The sequence below is a fragment of the Pungitius pungitius genome, chromosome 16 (assembly GCF_949316345.1).
Source record: "Pungitius pungitius chromosome 16, fPunPun2.1, whole genome shotgun sequence".
Classification (NCBI taxonomy): domain Eukaryota; kingdom Metazoa; phylum Chordata; class Actinopteri; order Perciformes; family Gasterosteidae; genus Pungitius; species Pungitius pungitius.
Genome location: NC_084915.1, coordinates 14,564,707 through 14,581,896, shown reverse-complemented (window position 1 = coordinate 14,581,896; position 17,190 = coordinate 14,564,707). Strand labels below are relative to the sequence as shown.

The following is a 17,190-nucleotide window of genomic DNA, read 5'->3' as shown; positions in this document are numbered from 1 at the left end:
AGCAGCAAAACAGCAACAAAAAAAACCGCTATTAAATTCTTATTCAGACAATATACCAACATGAATGCATCGCCTGAAAGCCGGTTCACAAAACCTCTGCTGGAGATTCGAGTCTCAAATTAGGACCAGCTTTTTTTTTTCTCTTCTTCTCTTTTTTCAAACGCTGTCATGAAATAAAGCTTCATTAAATGGCAGCAAAGAATTCCTTCAACACAAAGTCTCCCCGGTGGCTTTTCAGACGAACACAGCAATCTCTGCAGCTACTTCTCAGGCACCACGGAGACAGAAGGGGGTGTGGGGGGGGGGGCACTGTTAAGCTATTAAAAAAAACCACTGGCACATTGGAGGCTGGCTGAAGCTCTTTTGCTGGAGAGTTGGAAGATGTTTTCTAAATCCTAAGCACCGACAAGACAGAAGGATACGAGGGAGAATCAAAATAAGACGGAGTGATCTCCGCGCTGATAAAGACAACCAGCCACACACGGGGAGTGTGCTTGTAATTAGGAAAGCTCATTTATATTATCACGGCAAATGTCATTTTGGTAATCTTCACTGCAATGACTTGTCTTCGATCCCCGCGTCGCAAGTGGTATTATTATAGCAAGATTCAACTCGTGCCACAGCTTTCACCAACCTCACCAACACACCCTGAAGATCCCCCCCCCCCCCCCCCCCAAAGAGTCAAAGAAGCATCAGCTTGACCAGCAGATCGATGGGGGGGGGCCACGAGGTGAAGTCTGCGGGGAAGCTTTTCCTCACGATCCCGAGGGTTTACGGAGCAAGGTCATCAAATATTTAGTGACGCTCCCTCCCCTCCCCTCCCCTCCCCTCCCCGACAACGCCAAACTAACAGCAAGAAACCGATTCCCAATCACAAGGTCACAATGACACTCACACTCCACGCCACGCATGGCCCAGGCTCTCTGGCCCAGCTCCGAGTGAGCGAATCATCAAACGAGTGCAGATTCCTCCAGAGACACAAAGTCAAGTTGAGCCAGTTTTGTTTAACTTCTTCCTCTAAATACTACTGTTGCAGTGTGAACTTTTAAGAGGTCAAATGCCACAATTTGATAACTGCCATGAGGCAGCACGTCCCATCTACCTAGACATTACGTTACGCTGATTTGATGCAGCACATTTCAAGAGAAAGTAATGTCATCCAAATTACTAATTAAACATGCTATTACTATTCTTCTCTATTCTAGTCTGTCGGAAGGTGTTACTGAAATTGTGAGAAATGTTCCCCGGACAATGCGTTTCATCTTTCCATGCACTACCAGCTCTTAAGCATGATTAAAGCATTGTTTAGTTTTATTTATTTTTTTCAACTTTCTTTATGGTTGTTCATTTGCAGCGATACGCATCAGTCATAGAGCAACATTATGTCTCCTTATTCTTTGCATTCGCCGAGTGTCCATTATGAAGATAATGAGCAGAATGACTCATTTTAACCATAATCTGGATCTTTGCTGGATCCTTATCTTCCACACTTGTGTTGCCTAAATCAGGGAAAAATAACAAGTGCTGTCAAAGCAGCTTCTACACCCGCCACGGCTTCTGTGTGGTTCACACTTCCTTTGCTTGAAATATTATACACGAAGTACGAGCTTAACAAAGCAGCTAATGTATGCCGCGAGAAATTCCGTTTTTAAGTGTTATTTCTGGAGACGTGTTTGCATAATTCATACATACACGTCCCCCCAAATAACGTTGCGTCTCCGGTTTATTTTTTTATGGTTTTGTTACTTTTGAAATAATGAATGCTATAAATGTATAATTTCTCAATAAAAAGATTACATTTTAAATTAATTAATCAGCAAAAGCTTAAAGCCCTCTGAGCTTCCCAGATGGGTTATTATAAGAAACCCACATATCAGACGACAGGAACGAAATCCTTACTCCCGGGAACACAAATCCTTAAATTTATTCCAAAAAGCTTCACAGCGTTCCCACAAAATCAATTCCAAAAAGCATAAATTATTTTTATTCATGTAGTTTCTACGGCTGAAGAGACAGATTTTTTTCTTCTTTTTTTTTTCACTTTGTCCACCAGAAGCGACAAACAGGAGGTGTTTCTGTTTAGGCTGAGACGGAAGCCAAATATCTGGTCACTGGAGAAGAAAAAAAAAAAAAAAAAACCCGAGGACGATTATTTTCCCGCTCACCTCACAGGGGGGGGGGGGGGGTCAGCGCGAGGACACGAGGGCATTTTGAGTTAACGCTGCTGGCAAGTCACTGGGAGTTCGTTTGCATATGTTTAAGTCATGTGGGCCTGAAACTTTGAGGCAAAGGACGAATTAAACTTTTACCAAAAGGGATTTGCAGATCTAAGTCAGGAAATTAAGAGAAATATACGGGAGCTTTTTGATGCTTTTGATTACTTCCGAAAGTCCCCTGAAAACACGCGCGCTGTTTAATAATGCATTCGTCATGACGCACCCGCCCCCCCCCCACCCCCAATTTGCTCTGCTTTAAACATTTCCGCTTTGGATCCGCTCACTTCACAACGAACCTTCAAAGGCCGCCTCGTGTGCGCCGCAGCAGGGACAAGCGGGGGCCGTATCGTGGCCTTTGTCGATGCCTAAAGGTCAGAGTCGCCGCGCAGCGGTTATATGTTCCAGGTCACATGTGCCACCCTTTGGATGGTGCTCCGAGCGAGATGCTGAGGCGGGTCTTCCAGATAAATAGACAGCATTAAAGCTGTTCATGCAAAGGCAGGCAGGAATCTAACACACGCAATATTTTAAACAATTTTAGGGTCAGCCAGTTTTTGACACCCCGTTACTGAAGACTATTTTCTGACTCGTGGGGGTCAATGGTGCTATTTTTGCCCGGGATGAAGCGAGGAAGCGTCGTGGACACAATGGTGTAACTTTTAGCCTCGAGTCTGGAAATTGAATCATTAGTCAGATCACCTCTTCCCCTCATTTGGTCAAGTTAAGGCGCCACACTTGTCATTTACTGTGATGAGCTGCCTTCCCTACGGCATCCTCATTTAGTGACCTGTACGCTATTAAAAGTCACACTGATTTTGAAGAAAAAAAAGGTAGCATTGCATCTCTTTTAGAGCCATCTACTCTGTTCAAATTCATATGTGAAGGAACATTATTATGGTTATTGAAGAATATATGGCAATTAACTAATGTCTTGTTACATGGCAATGATTTACAACACTAACTAACAAAGATTGGCAGGCCATATACAGTACATGATGATATATGATGTAACAGTATAGATTAAAGTTCGCCTGAAAGCCCTTTCGTATGAATGTAATTTGCTAAAGAGTGCTCTTGCAACAGAAAGGTTTTTTACCCTGGTGCACTAATATATATATATATATATATATATATATATATATATATATATATAAAACCAAGGTGGCAGACGGTGACATAAATTCGTGCATTTGCTTATTTGCGTGGTCTCAGGGGAATCAAACACCTTTCCCCACAGAGCATCCTTCTTCTTGCAGACCCTATGGTCCCTTTTAATTTAATTTCCCTTTACATCACTGATGGTGGAGCCTTTTAAATGTTTAATCTGGTTCAGCGCCATTAAACAGTAATGCCAGAGTCTTTAAATACTAATGTACACATTATGGCAGAACGTGAATCCAGGCTGTGTGGGGGATGACCTGTACACTCGCTTCCTATACTCTGCGTTGCTCCGCTTCTAATGTGTAGCTTGGAATTGCCTCAATGTCGAAAGGTGCTGTGCAAATGAACGTTTCTTGTTTTCTCAAAGAATAAGATTGTAGAAAATGCATAAAATGGCAAATGGACTGACATTACAATGGCGCTTTTCCAGTCCTGCACCACACAAAGCACGGCCCTTCATGTCAACATCCACCCGCTCAAACCCAATCACGCACTGATGGCATCATCAGCAATTTGGGGTTCAGCAGAAACAGGTTGAGGAACTGGAGGAGCTGGGATGTGAACCTTCCATCTTCCCGATTAGAGGACGACACGTGAGACCCAACCCCCAAAAGGAGTTTGGTCCCAACTCCAAGCCGCAGCCAAGTACTCATGGCCCTGGCTCTTAAAAACCATGGAGTACCTCAAAGACCTGAGATACACAATCAATTTGTTTGTGACACATCGGCTCTTGCGCAAACACAACTACGGCTCTGCGGCCGTCTGTCGCGCGTGTGTGTGTGTGTGTGTGTGCGTGTGTGTGTGTGTAGCTAGTTTGTGTGTGTGTGTCCTCTAGGTAATATAATCTGTCTGCTGCCTTCCCTGTTCCCCAATTACCACAGGTAATTCCCCGACCCATGTGACCACATCCAACACATGTCCCATTAGCTTCCCCTTAGCCCCGCTCACACTCAGTCCCAGGTCTCTCTCTCTCTCTCTCTCTCTCTCTCTCTCTCTCTCTGTGTCTCTTTGCAACAATTGATCTTCTTTTATTTCATAAAGTCCTTTTTCTCGAGTCCATCAGAGGAAGCAGACGTCGACGGAGGTCCACACATCACAGAGCAAGGAGCCTTCCACAGGAGGCCGGAGCCCGAAAAGGACCCGCCGCTGCATCACACTGGTATCAGCCTCATGTGTGAGACTGAGCGCGGGGGATTTCTGGGTGTGACTTTTCAAAAGGCAAGTATGGTGTGACGAAAGAGACTGTCGCAACAAATGAACGTTTGTAGGGGCCGCTGTTGTACTTGGGACAGAGAGAGACAGTCTATCGTATTAAAGCATGGACATTTTGTTTGTTCATGAACCTAAATAGACTTTCAGAGACTGAGAACATCGTTTTCTTTTGAGAGCGAAGCTAAAATGTGAAACAGTCATCAACATGAAGGATATGGATATATATATATATATATATATATTAGGGCTGTCAAAAATAGCGCGTTAACGGCGTTAATTAGCTGTTTGTTGTTAATTACGTCAATTTTTTTGACGCATTTCACGCATGCGCAGTGTGACAAATTATTCAGGTCCGGAAAGAACCTCTTCTTCTAGGGAATGCACTTCATCCTATACAACACATTACTGCCACCTGCAGGCATATGTCAGGCCGTCAGGTTCAGCAAGTTGTTTGCGCCAGAGACCCGCTCCCCCCCCCCCCCCCCCCGTTCTCGCGCAGCAGAACAGAGAAGAAGAAAAGCTCCGCCCAGCAGAGCAAGAGCAGCGCTGTTCTGAAACATGCGGAGGAAGAGAAACCAATGCGATCTAAATCCTCCCAGGTATGGGAATATTTCACACTGAAATGGGGGTGGTAGCGGATTTCTTTGCAGCGCCAGTCGTTCTAATCGCCGCGCTCGACTTCAAGGTGTAACCTTTATTATTGTTCGGTCTGAAACGGCGCGCCCAGTGACGGGTGGTGCAGCAATATTGTTGTTCGGGTGGAAATCGGGAGAAAGGTCGGTCCGGGAGATTTTCGGGGGGGGCTTTGAAACATCGGGAGGGTTGACATGTCTGGTCATGTCTGGTCATCGCAGGAGCACAAACTCGCAGCAGAGTGGGATAAACTGCAGAGGCTCGAGACCCTTCTAGAGCCATGCAGGGAAATCAGTCTGTAACTTATCAAATAACATTGATTTGATTATTTTCTGGAATGAATTAAAAAATCAAATATCAATAACATATATTTATGTAAAAAATAATAATTATGATAATAATAATGATAATTATGTATCTGTGTCCTGTTATTTATCTTTAGTATGCATTTCAGAAAGAAAAAATGGTTAGGATTCAGGTGTGATTAATCATGATTAATCCACTGAAAATTCTGATTAATTTGATTAAAATTTTTAATCATTTGACACCCCTAATATATATATATAATTCTTAACTTTCATATCTGGCACATTTGAAAGTCCTTTTTCTAAAAGTTATAAATTAGATCATAATGAAGCTATAAGTTTTGGAAGTGATCAATATTGGAATTGAAAATCCCAGCATTGGACCCATGTGTGTTTTATGACTTTGGTTTTGTATGTTTTATGACTATGGGCTGGAAATCTGTTGAGTAATTGGATGCTGGAGCTAATCTAATGGGATAGTAAAATGATGACATAGATTAAGCAACCTAAATATCATTCCACATGCTTGTGTTGTAACATATATAACCACCGGGGCGTGTGAAACAAACATACAAATCATTTGATCGATCTTGTGGTTCTAAATTGCTTTTCGCTGTTGGTGTGTAGAATTGTGCGACGCCGCATGTCACGTGGTTCATTTAAAGGGACAGTACGCAGTATGTCACATCGGATCTTTACCACAGAGCGTAATGTGATATTGCCTTTTAACATACACTAATGCATCTCCAGAAAATATGTTTATCGATCCACGTGATGTCTACAAAACAACCCTGTTATTCTACTCGGTAAATAACATTAAAACTTCTCTTTTTTCTCAGTTATTGTGAGTGATAAGGTGATTCACAGATGCATTGTGTCTTATTTTACATGCAGCAACCATTCTTAGCATCTATTATTTTTAATTAAAAAATAAAGGGGAGCAGAAATATAAATTACTAAAAGTACGGCTGAAATAAAGACTTTCTGTCCCGAGTGGATCCTCTAAGCAGCAAATGCCAATTTACAACCGCATGATACTATTAATTATATTATGATAATAGGGAAAAACTCTATTCGGTAACTGAACTATTCTGTATTTCTATAATTAAAGAGGAAAAAAAAACATTGTAGGTGTTTGCACTGACTTAACTAACTTTTTTACACAAATTGAAGAGTATGATGAGAATGGAAGGTATTATAGCATCCTTGAAACTGACTTATAACAATAATTAATTTAGACAGTGTGCGTGTGTGTGTGTCTGTGTGTGTGCGTGTGTGTGTGTGTGTGTGTGTGCGTGTGTGTGTGTGTGTGTGTGTGTGTGTGTGTGTGTGAGTCTCGCCATGCTCAATTCGTTGGGGCAGGCGTTATCTCACAGCTGTTAAAAACCTGTCCTCATTTAAAAACGGGATGAAAAACAATTATTTGAGCTGTTGGAGTAAATAAAGTAGAAAGGGATCATGAGTTTAGATGCAAATATTTCTGTGTGTGTGTGTGTGTGTGTGTGTGTAACTTCATTAATGAGCACCTTGCAGGCAGGTTGCTCTGATGAGGACTGGTGCTCTCCTTTCCACAGAGATGAGAGATGATGTTGGCAGCCAAACGACTCATTATAAAGTGAGCCGAACAAATAAGCCATTCACATTTCTCTCACTGCCTCCAAGGAGAAAAGCCTGGAATTTTCTTTTTAATTTTCTGGATCTTTCATGTGCTTTGCTTCCTCGCAATGGCGATGGTCGGTTCGTCATGTTCCTCCTCCTCCGCCTTCTATTTCTCCACCTACGCAACGGGCGCTCGGTGAGGCCACTTCCAAGGAGTAATGACATGACCAACAGGTTGCCATGGTTATAGGACGCAGCCACAAAGCCTTAAAATGCTGTTCAGCCTATTCTTTAAATAAATGCAAAGTAAATATTCCTTTAGACGCTGAACACATTCACTTGAAGATTCACATCTCCAGGCTTTGAAGCCAGTTAAAAAAATGATTTTGAGGATGAAGAATGTTGTTCAACAGGTCACAACAAAGGTAACAAGTGACATGTGACGAGGAGTCACAAGCAGACGCTGCGGCTTCTTTGAGGAGGAAGAAAATGGGATGAAAGGAAGTCACCAATTTATTGCAATCATTCTGATAGCTGTCGAAACACAAGGAAAAGTCAGACCTGAATACAGATCACACTCTGATTCAGCCTCTGGGGACCCTGAATGTTGGTACAAAATGTCATGGCAATCCTTTCCAATGCTGAAGCGTTTCAGTCAAACTAGAAACCATGTGTCAGACCTCAACGGCCGCTTAACGAGGGCAGAACGATGCTTCTGAAAACCCGACCGGGGCAAAGCGAGCAGCTGAGGAACAAAATCAGTCCTCGTTCACCTTGGTGAAGACACTTTGATATCCCCCCCCCCCCCCCCCGTGGAGATTCCGCTTATTTCACAAAGTACATCATGCAGCTACTCAACGATGTACATTTCAGTTTAAAATATTTGAGTTTGATTGTTGACTGTGAAACTGAGCTAATAATTCGATAATGGGCAGACAGTGAACCCGATAGGAAGGAATGCCCTTGCAGGTATTACTTCAATGATGACATGTACAATGGTGGACAATTAGCTGCGGAATGATGATTATTAATCTCTGGATGGCTTCAGCCAAGCAATCTGATGGCATAAATCTTAATTTGTTTAATGCCTGAAGTAACCCCACACTCAATACTGATTAGGCCTATACGTGTAATTCTTCACCCAAGGTGCTATACAACAGAGAAGTGATTTAAATGGAAATTTGCTTATTCCATTTTAAGTACTTGCAAGAGACCAGCGATTAGAATTTAATTTTAAAGTTAGGAGGTGCATTACAGACGGTGTGGCTCAGCCAAACAGAAATTGGGTTTTATACTGGAACTATGATATTTGAGTTTATGTAATCAGACAGAAAACCGAAGCAAAATAAACCTTTTTCAAAGAATGAATTACTGACTCTTTGCTCTTGAATCTGAGGCATGGTCTTTGAACCAGGTCACGAAACAAAATCAAAGAAAAAAAGGTAAACTTCAAAATAAACTCAATATGCCCACTGAAATGAAAAGCTTTCTGCTACATCGAGACGGTTTTCAAATGAGCAAAAAAGGCAAAAGGCGACATGAGAATCACGGAAACTCAAACTCAGTTTCCTGAGATCCCTAAGCAACCGCTGCTCTGCCATCAAGAGGATTTTTATTATATAACATTTTCCTCTCTTTGTGCCCAAGAGAGGTCTCGTGGAGAGGACATGGAGGGCTGCCGTGTGACCACACTGCCCCCTGCTGAGCAGAAAGACCACTGCGGCGCCGGTGCTCCACCGCCTTTTGGCCAAAAGGTACCGAGAACCCGGGTCGATTCCAGAGAAAACCGCACTCCGTCACGGTGTATAATTGGTTTCGTTTGCCTCGTGAGGATTTAAGAATTTGGCTTCACGGCCAACAAATCTCCAAATGCAGTATGACTCGAGGCAAGCTGCCTGAGAGGTGATATTTTTGCAGAAAACGAAGAAAGAAAACATGAATATAAATAGGTAAACCAAAACATATACCATTGAAACGTGGAAGCACCGGATGTTATATCCCTGTAACAATTGTTATTTCTGGCCTTGTATTTGATTGTGATTTGATTTTTGAGCAGCAAAACAACGATCGCCAGAGAGAGAAAGAGAAGAAATCCCCTCTGATGACTTGACAGTTTTATGCTGACATTTAATCTGGCTTTAAATCCTTAGTGAGTCAATAACACGTGTGGATTGGTGATGTAATGCTTTGCCGCGTCAGACACACCTAGTTTAAAAATAAATGGGACAACCTGCCACTTTTCCATCAAACAGAGCATGAAATTGATCGAGCCGACCTCGATGTTATGATCATGAGGTTTTCCACCTTTTTTCCCCACCAGCACTTAATAATGACTGGATGAATGGAAGCCTGTGTCTTGGTGTTATTCCGACCCACATTGAGATGACGGTCGAGCTCTGCCTGCCCTCAACGCTTCCTTCCCTTTCTTCTCCAACCCGAAGAATATGAAGTCTCCCCCCCCCCCCCCCCCCCCCCTGTGGAAATTCTCCACTCATTCCTTTTCAGGGCGGGCAGATCTGATCTGAGATCTGACATCTGAGGGTCGACCCTCGGTGGGAAGCTTCACAGGATGAGAAAAATGCTGGAGTATATATATATATATATATATATATATATATATATATATATATATATTCACGACCAGCAAGTGGGTGCACACTTCACAGCTTCACATCACAGGGAAGAAAAAAGAAAATCAGACAGGAACCGTCTGCTTAAATGGTTTTACTGCATTTCTACAGAGGATTTACAGCTGGGCAGGAAGGCCAAATATATCAAATATGAATCTCATGTTGCGAAAAAAGTCATGGAGAAATATATTAAAATGTAGACGTTTTGTTTAAAAATACAATGGGCTCACATTCCACGTTCAAGATTTAGTTTATTTCAGTAGGTCAGATGTGGAAACTGCCCTATGTGGTGATTTTCAGGTCAAGTGACCAGGGATCGATCTTTTGAACCCTCAATTCATCATTTCGTTTTAGTGTTAAAATAATTAAAGTCTTGGACAGAAAAATAATTCTAATTATCGAGTAATTATGAAAACAATTTAAATACCAAATATGTTTATTTTATCACTTTTTCAATGTGAGAAATATCTTACTTTTATTTGCTTTTTGGACCCAAAAAGAGACACCTGACAGGTTCACCTTGGGCACCAAAACATTTCATTAAAACTTTGATTTAACAAATGAAATTATATGTATATACGTAACTGTTAGAAGCAAACATTGTTGATTTAGACTGATGATTTTGACAATGCAATTGAACAATAGGTTCAACCTAGAGTTGGCATAGGCTTGTAAATCTTGTTAAAATACAACAAATGCAAGTAGAGTTTCCTCAAAGAAAATTCATTTTTACAGAAGTTACAGAAGGAATGAATATTATCCACATAGTTATAATTAGATGAATAGAATAGATGTTTTACAAAAATGTTTACTGTATTGTATGCATGTGTCTGTCCAGCACCATGGTCATAGAATCCGGTGGCAGTGGAGACCATGACTAATCATCCGCCTGCATGTTTTGTATCCCAATGAAATGAAGCGTGACATCTCAATAAAATGGTACCTTGAGCTCTGGTCCTCCCGGAAAGAGGATTAGGGGTCACAAGAGCTAGAAAATGCTGTGTTTAGTACTGCAAAAATGCAACCTGATGCAGTAGGACACCCCGTGTTGGACAGACTATGGGTATGGGTTTGGTGCTATGGGTAATGTACACTCGAGGCTGACATTTGATCCTGACAAATCAAAGCATACAACAGTTCCACCCTGACCAAAGTGAAAACGCAGACACACACCTAAGCTCTTATTAAACAGATGAGTCGGGGTTCCTGCTTTGGGTTCCCTGTATATGATTATTATGGGATGCTTTTGGGTTATTCGCGCTTCGTCTTCTAGAATCCACACAAGTAGATTCTCTGAGTGGGATTGTTGTTAACATTTGAGGAAGACAATGCGTGCTAAAGGCGATATTTATGCGGCGCGTTATCTTTTCGGAGCAGCTGCTGTTTTTTTTTCTTCCTGCGAGGCAAAAAGATCAACAAATCAACGTCCGCTTATCTCAAAGTTTTTCCTCAGCGAACGGAGGTGCAGTGGTAAAATGTGTTTTATGAAGCATTTGATCAAATTGTATCTTTATTTTTTTATTGTGAATCATACAATGAAGGATTGGTTGGCTCTGTCACCGGATCAGTTCTGATTCCGATTTGAATTATTTGTGTTTATTTACGTAACACAAGGTGGCCTCTATGGGGTAGTGTGAGTTTTGAATATGGCGCTTTGGAACTGTTAAACACAGACGTGCAGAAGGTAGAAGTCAGTGGGATTCAGAGTCAACGCTCAAAAGTTGGACTTGTTTTATTAAGATTTACGTCCTCAGTGAGAACGACTAGGCTCGAGATAGAAGATATGAGCTCTCTTTTTATGACAAGAGAAATATCTGTCCTTTATTTGACTGATACGTTTGTTACTTGAAGAAAAAAACGTCTCTTAGCTGGAAAAAGAAGGGACAAAATAAAACTAGATATTGGTTCATGTTGATCCCTTTTAAGTATTGCAGAATGTCGTGTTCGGACTTCTATGGGAATCAGAAAATGTTTAGTTCTGTTATACAGAACAACCTGTCGAGTGTTTTGTGTTGCTTGTTTGGCAATAACCATGAACATCCACAGCTTTTTGCTCCTGAGAGCGATGGAATGCAAACACACACACACACACACACACACATTACTGTGCAAACGCGTAAAACCTCCCATTGGCGTTTAGAAGTTGAGGAAAAGGGGGATAAAACAGAAGGGCCGAGCTCACTGTAAGCTGTGCGTCCAAAAGCCAGAATACGTGAGGATGAGGATGATATCTGCCCAGAGACAACAACGTACGCACAAGTCACAACACAGGAAACCACCACTGTGTTCCTGCACGCCCCCCTCTCCTTATCCACATTCCAGCGGTGACCTCGGCCTCGGGGTCATCTTTGTTTTCCATCAGTCAGCTGTTCGAGGTGACCGAGAGTTTAAGGCACAAAGCGCTCCTCTCGTCCACTGACGTCTGCCTCTCGTTTGACGGCGTGCGTCGACTCCGTATTCTGACGCAGGCTGTCTGGCGCTTCTGGGCGTTGTGTCTGAGGTTTGCGGACAGCGCAAATCTTTTTTGTGTTGTCTTCTATGATAGAAATCTGGATTGTTCTTCAAACAATACAAGTGTGGACTGTTTGTCAAACAAAACAAGATAATCTAAGACGAAGGGAATTTATCACTTTCATCTGACGTTTTATAGACCAAGAGAATCAACTCCAATGAATCTGTAGATTAGTGGGTATTCACTACACCCTCCCCCCTGTTTCTCAGAGTCTGTATATGGTGTCTACAAGCGAAACACTAATCCTGAGAGATTACTGCTCCAGAACCGACTGCGCTGGCAATCCTCATCGATTTGTAAACGCCATGAAGGCAAACCTCATCAAGTCCTTTCTCAGACATTTTGACTAATTAATCAATTAGATACACGTGTGCTTCCCATCCTTCGACTAGACAGAAAGTCAAAGCTAAGACAACCACTCGGAGAAGGCCGCAGGGACCTGGACGGGAGTCAAACGGCTTTCATGACCGCTGTTGTTAATGAGAACCGAGTAGTGTGCGTTAAACCAACACAAGATCCTTGAAATGGTCCACTTTTTTTTGCCGCTATGGAGTGGTCATGTGAAAGAGAAACCAAGATGCTGCAGCAGAGGCGCGGCTGCTGTTGTTGGCCCTGCAGACTGGGGGGGGGGGGGGGGGGGGGTGAACGCCCCCAGTTACCTCACAGCACCCCCGAGGATGTACTCTTCAGTCACCCACTATAGAAATCTTCCATTTCCAGTGAAAAGCTCGACCATTTTGTGAAAGGGGTCCCGTATGTCTGACCCACTAACACATTTCTGTTTCTGGAGAAGCAGTGACGTCACGGCGGGGCGGAGCCAAGCGCGTTCAAAACACAGCTTGCTCTCAATCCCCCCCCCTGATTTTTTGCTTCCTGCCTTCTTTTTGTTTAGCGCTTCTTTTCGCCGCCCTTAGCGCCTCTTTTTTTTGAAGTACTTCTCGCTTTAACGGCTTTTTTTTAATGTTTTATCTTGATTCGCTCTTCTCAGATGATGCGGCAGATTTCCGTTTTCTCCCCCCGGAAACGCGCTTTTTTCGTCGGGATTCTCTAAACGGCGCGCCGACTGTTGTTCGTTCGCCTGTTTGTGGCTTTCGGTGAATATGGACTCGTTGAGATCATAAAAAAAGCCTCTAAATGCACCCGTCGTCGAGGGGATATCCCGCGTTTGGAGTCGAAGAGGTAAGACCGCAGTTCAGTCAACGACAAAACAAAAAGAAAACACGCAACAAAAAACAAAACGAAAAAAAAGGACATTTGGCTGCAGCATCAACCGCAGCCCGCATCATCATCATCATCATCATCATCCCGCCTGCGCTACGTGCAGCATCTCACGCACGGCGACAAAGTCACACGCCACTTGTTTTAAACGCTTTGCATTGAACCAGTCGGCTCCAAGCTGCACCGCCTTGCAAATGGCGAAGTTGTTTTTTGGGGGGTGTTTTTTTTTTTTTTTTTTTGCAAAGTGAGCGATTTCCAGCCTTCTGCATCGAGCGAAGAGTTCACCAAACAGTGACTGTGAAATACTAAAAATGACCTGTTCAAGTTTCTGCCCGGGCAGAACTGTCAGGCCTGACTGTATCCCCTCTGATTCACATATAACATATCTACAGACTACAACGTGACACCCTTTATACATATAAAATACATCTACATCTCAGCTGGATGAGTAATGTTTATCACTGACACACCTCCTGAGTGACTCCATTTTTCTTGAGGCCTTACCTTTTTTTTTCTTCTTCTTCTTCTTCCATGTTCTGCTCCCATTGTGATCTCTTCTCCGCTGCCTCCTCTTCCTCAGGTGTGTGGGCCCCCGCGCCGCGGGGCCGATGAAGAACCCGGGAGCCGCGGGGAGCCGGCGCTTGGCGGGCCTGCTGGAGGCCGCCCTGCTCCGGGAGACCCGCCTCTGGAAGGTGCCGGTCTTCAAGAACGGAGGCGTCCAGGTGAGACCACTTGGGGTGTTTTTTTTTTTTAAAGGGCGTTATTAAAACATTAACAGGCGGGATGACTAATCCCAAACACACAAAAGGATTTGCATGTCAAATCATTCGTATTAACTGGTGAATGTGTCCTTTATCCACGTGCAGGGTGCTGACGTCTCTTCCTCACAGCACCAAGAAATGATCCTGTGGCTCGGAGAAATGAACCGGATGTTCCATTTCTGTCCGGAGACCTTTGCGCTGGGAGTGTGTGTCCTCAGCCGATTGCTGTCCACTGTCAAGGTACAACGTCGTCGACGACGTGTGACCTCACGACCAACTTTTGGTCCCAGGTCTAAAATCTACTTTGTTTAGTTTCACTTCTTTTGTTTCTATTTGAATCAATAAAGCCCCACGCCGAAGATTCAAGCCTGTATTAAATTCAAAGGGAACACATTTAATCTATAGTTTACATTACAGTGACTTCTTAAACAGCTGTTTAATCATGATAAATTACTGCTGGACCAAAACCTCCCTGACCTTTTAACAGCAATGTTTCTGGTTCTTAAGAATCAAATCATGTATTTTATTTTTCACAGGCCCAAACCAAATACCTGAAATGCATAGCTTTTACCTCATTGGTGCTGGCTGCCAAAATCAACGAGGAAGACGAGGTAGGATATTGGGATGGACAAAAAAAAGGCACCTAACGTCAACGCTATTTCCAAACAATACGTTTTATTGGTTCCCTTTTTGTCGGTGGCTCTCTCTTTAAACAGGTGATCGGTTCCGTTCCGGATCTGGTCGTGCAGAGCGGATGCAACTTTTCGACAGCGGAGATTCTTCGCATGGAGAGGATCATTCTGGACAAGCTGGACTGGGACTTGTACATCGCGACGCCGGTCGACTTCGTTCACATCGTGAGTTGGCAGACGTTCCTGTTCTTTCTTTCTTTCTTTTTATCACAACTGCTCCCGAGCTGTCGGAGCAAGAGTGAGCTGGACTAAAAACAGCTTCGTGCTTCCTTCAACCATTCGTTTACAAATCCTCACAAACGCCTGCACTCTTAGTAAAGAAAAGTTAGTCATTGTGCCCATTATTATTATTATTATTATCATTATTATAAACTCCATTCCGTTGTGGTTGGAGTGTGTCCTTCCCTTTTTGAAGTCATCACCAATTAATTCTAATGCAAATAATAAAGTCAAAGGATACAATTTGGTTTTCCAATAGATCAGAATAAAGTTGACTGAATTTAATATTAGTTAACATACATAATATTAAAAAGAAATATAATTGAAAGGTGCTTGACCGTGGTTATAAAACATACCTTGTTATAAAGTCTTTTTAAATAACTGTCACTACTTTTTATGTAAGTTAGTATGTTTTAAGTAAAGTTTCATGTTTACTTTAAAATTTGCAATGTCTGCAATCTGTAGCAAAAGTAGCATTGTAACTTAAATCCTGTGCGTGTGTGTGCGGAGGAAAAACAAAGCAACAAAGACACGTTTTAAGCACACGATCTGAACATCGCTGTGTCTTCATGACTGCGAGCTGTTTGCAGAATAAGAGGCACTTCTGACTTCCTCCTTCCTGCAGAACCAGAGGGTTAGAAGAATTCGATCGATCCTCACCAGACTTAAGAGAGACGCTTTGCTGTTTGGACTGTTTCCAGTGTCGTAGTTAGAAATCCCATACTGTGTCACTGAGTTTATGGCACTATATCGTTTAACCGCTTGACTCTGTAGTTTAATTATTAAACTCCCACAAATCATTGATTTAAGGCAGTAACCACCAAATGAACTAAAGCACACGCACACACGCATCATTTAGGCCCCCCTCCCCCCACCCCCCAATGCTGTTGGGCCTACGGCTGTATTCATAAGGAGTTTCACTTGACATCATCCCAGACGCAATGATCTTAAAGGTCACTAAGTGCAACGCGGCTGGAAAAAAACTCTTAACTTGTGTCAAACGAATGCTTTATGGACACAGCGCGCCATTTTCTCCAAGGACAGTTTCACACTCGCAGTGTATTGATTCACACTATTCAGAAGATTTCCATTGAACTTCCTCAGTGTTGGGGACACCATAGCCCCCCCCTTCCCCCCCATGTTATTCTTCTACGACAAATAAACAGCCTAGTATTGTTTTCTTTGCGATTATTCAAATTTGGACTGATTCATTTTGTTAAAGCCACAAACCATAAAAACTGGTCCTTCCCCAACAACCTGACTGGTATAGGTGTCATATTATTGTCCCCTCACTTCGCTTTAGATATTACAAAAAGACTTCAAATTAAGACACAATGTATTGATAAAAACTATAATAAAATAAAGATTTAAATATTTTCTCTTTATACTATTTGAATAAATACTTTTCACACTTACATCCCCCCCCCCTCCTGCCCCGCAGGAATTACTCTGCATTCCCTTTGCTAAATGCTCTCTAAAACAGCAATCAATAAGATCTATTAGTCCCAGACTCGCCACCATGACACTTTTGATATGGATCAATTACACTCTTTCTCTCCGCCTCTCAATGTGCTTCGATAAAGGCCGACTCAAGTGGGGAATTTCAAATCTTAACACAGAACTTTCCTTTGTTTGCTACGTCACAAAAATTCCCCTATTTCCCCTAACGTGAAGTGGGAGAACTCGGTGCAGGGACTTCCTGTTTTTTTATTGTTGTTTTTTTTTTAAGATTAACGATGTCCAAAGCAACCGTTTCCCTCCTGCGCCACGCAGCAGAATCTGCCTCCAGTGAACTCCCCCTTTCTTTAACAACCGGGCGGCACGAATGAAAGGAAACGCAAAGACCTCCGACTTGACAAAGAGACGTTACATGATATTCATCCTGTTTTCTTGGCCTGGCCTTGGTATGAAGAAAGGGGCCTAAGCTCAAAAGAGGAGCCTCCTCCTCCTCGGGGTCGCGATAGGCCGCTCCGGCCTACACATGGGAACACAGAAAAAGCACTGCACGTACGATACGAACAAGTTACCACGG

The 17,190-nt window shown here is 42.8% G+C and overlaps 1 protein-coding gene across 1 annotated transcript; it reads left to right on the top strand.

Moving 5' to 3' along the window:
- The first annotated feature begins 12,927 nt into the window (after positions 1-12,927).
- Positions 12,928-17,142, top strand: LOC119215080 (cyclin-I-like). The gene is made up of 5 exons (XM_037466903.2): positions 12,928-13,447; positions 14,067-14,208; positions 14,353-14,487; positions 14,784-14,858; positions 14,964-17,142. Exons 2-5 carry the CDS (start codon positions 14,095-14,097, stop codon positions 15,189-15,191), a joined length of 552 nt encoding a protein of 183 aa, XP_037322800.1. The 5' UTR covers positions 12,928-13,447; positions 14,067-14,094; the 3' UTR covers positions 15,192-17,142.
- Positions 17,143-17,190: the final 48 nt, after the last annotated feature.

Bases quoted from the DNA above. Each gene is read 5' to 3' on its own strand.
- LOC119215080 (XM_037466903.2), top strand. From the start codon at position 14,095: ATGAAGAACCCGGGAGCCGCGGGGAGCCGGCGCTTGGCGGGCCTGCTG. The intron at 14,209-14,352 runs GTGAGACCACTT...ATCCACGTGCAG, and splicing joins TCAAGAACGGAGGCGTCCAG to GGTGCTGACGTCTCTTCCTC. The intron at 14,488-14,783 runs GTACAACGTCGT...TATTTTTCACAG, and splicing joins GATTGCTGTCCACTGTCAAG to GCCCAAACCAAATACCTGAA.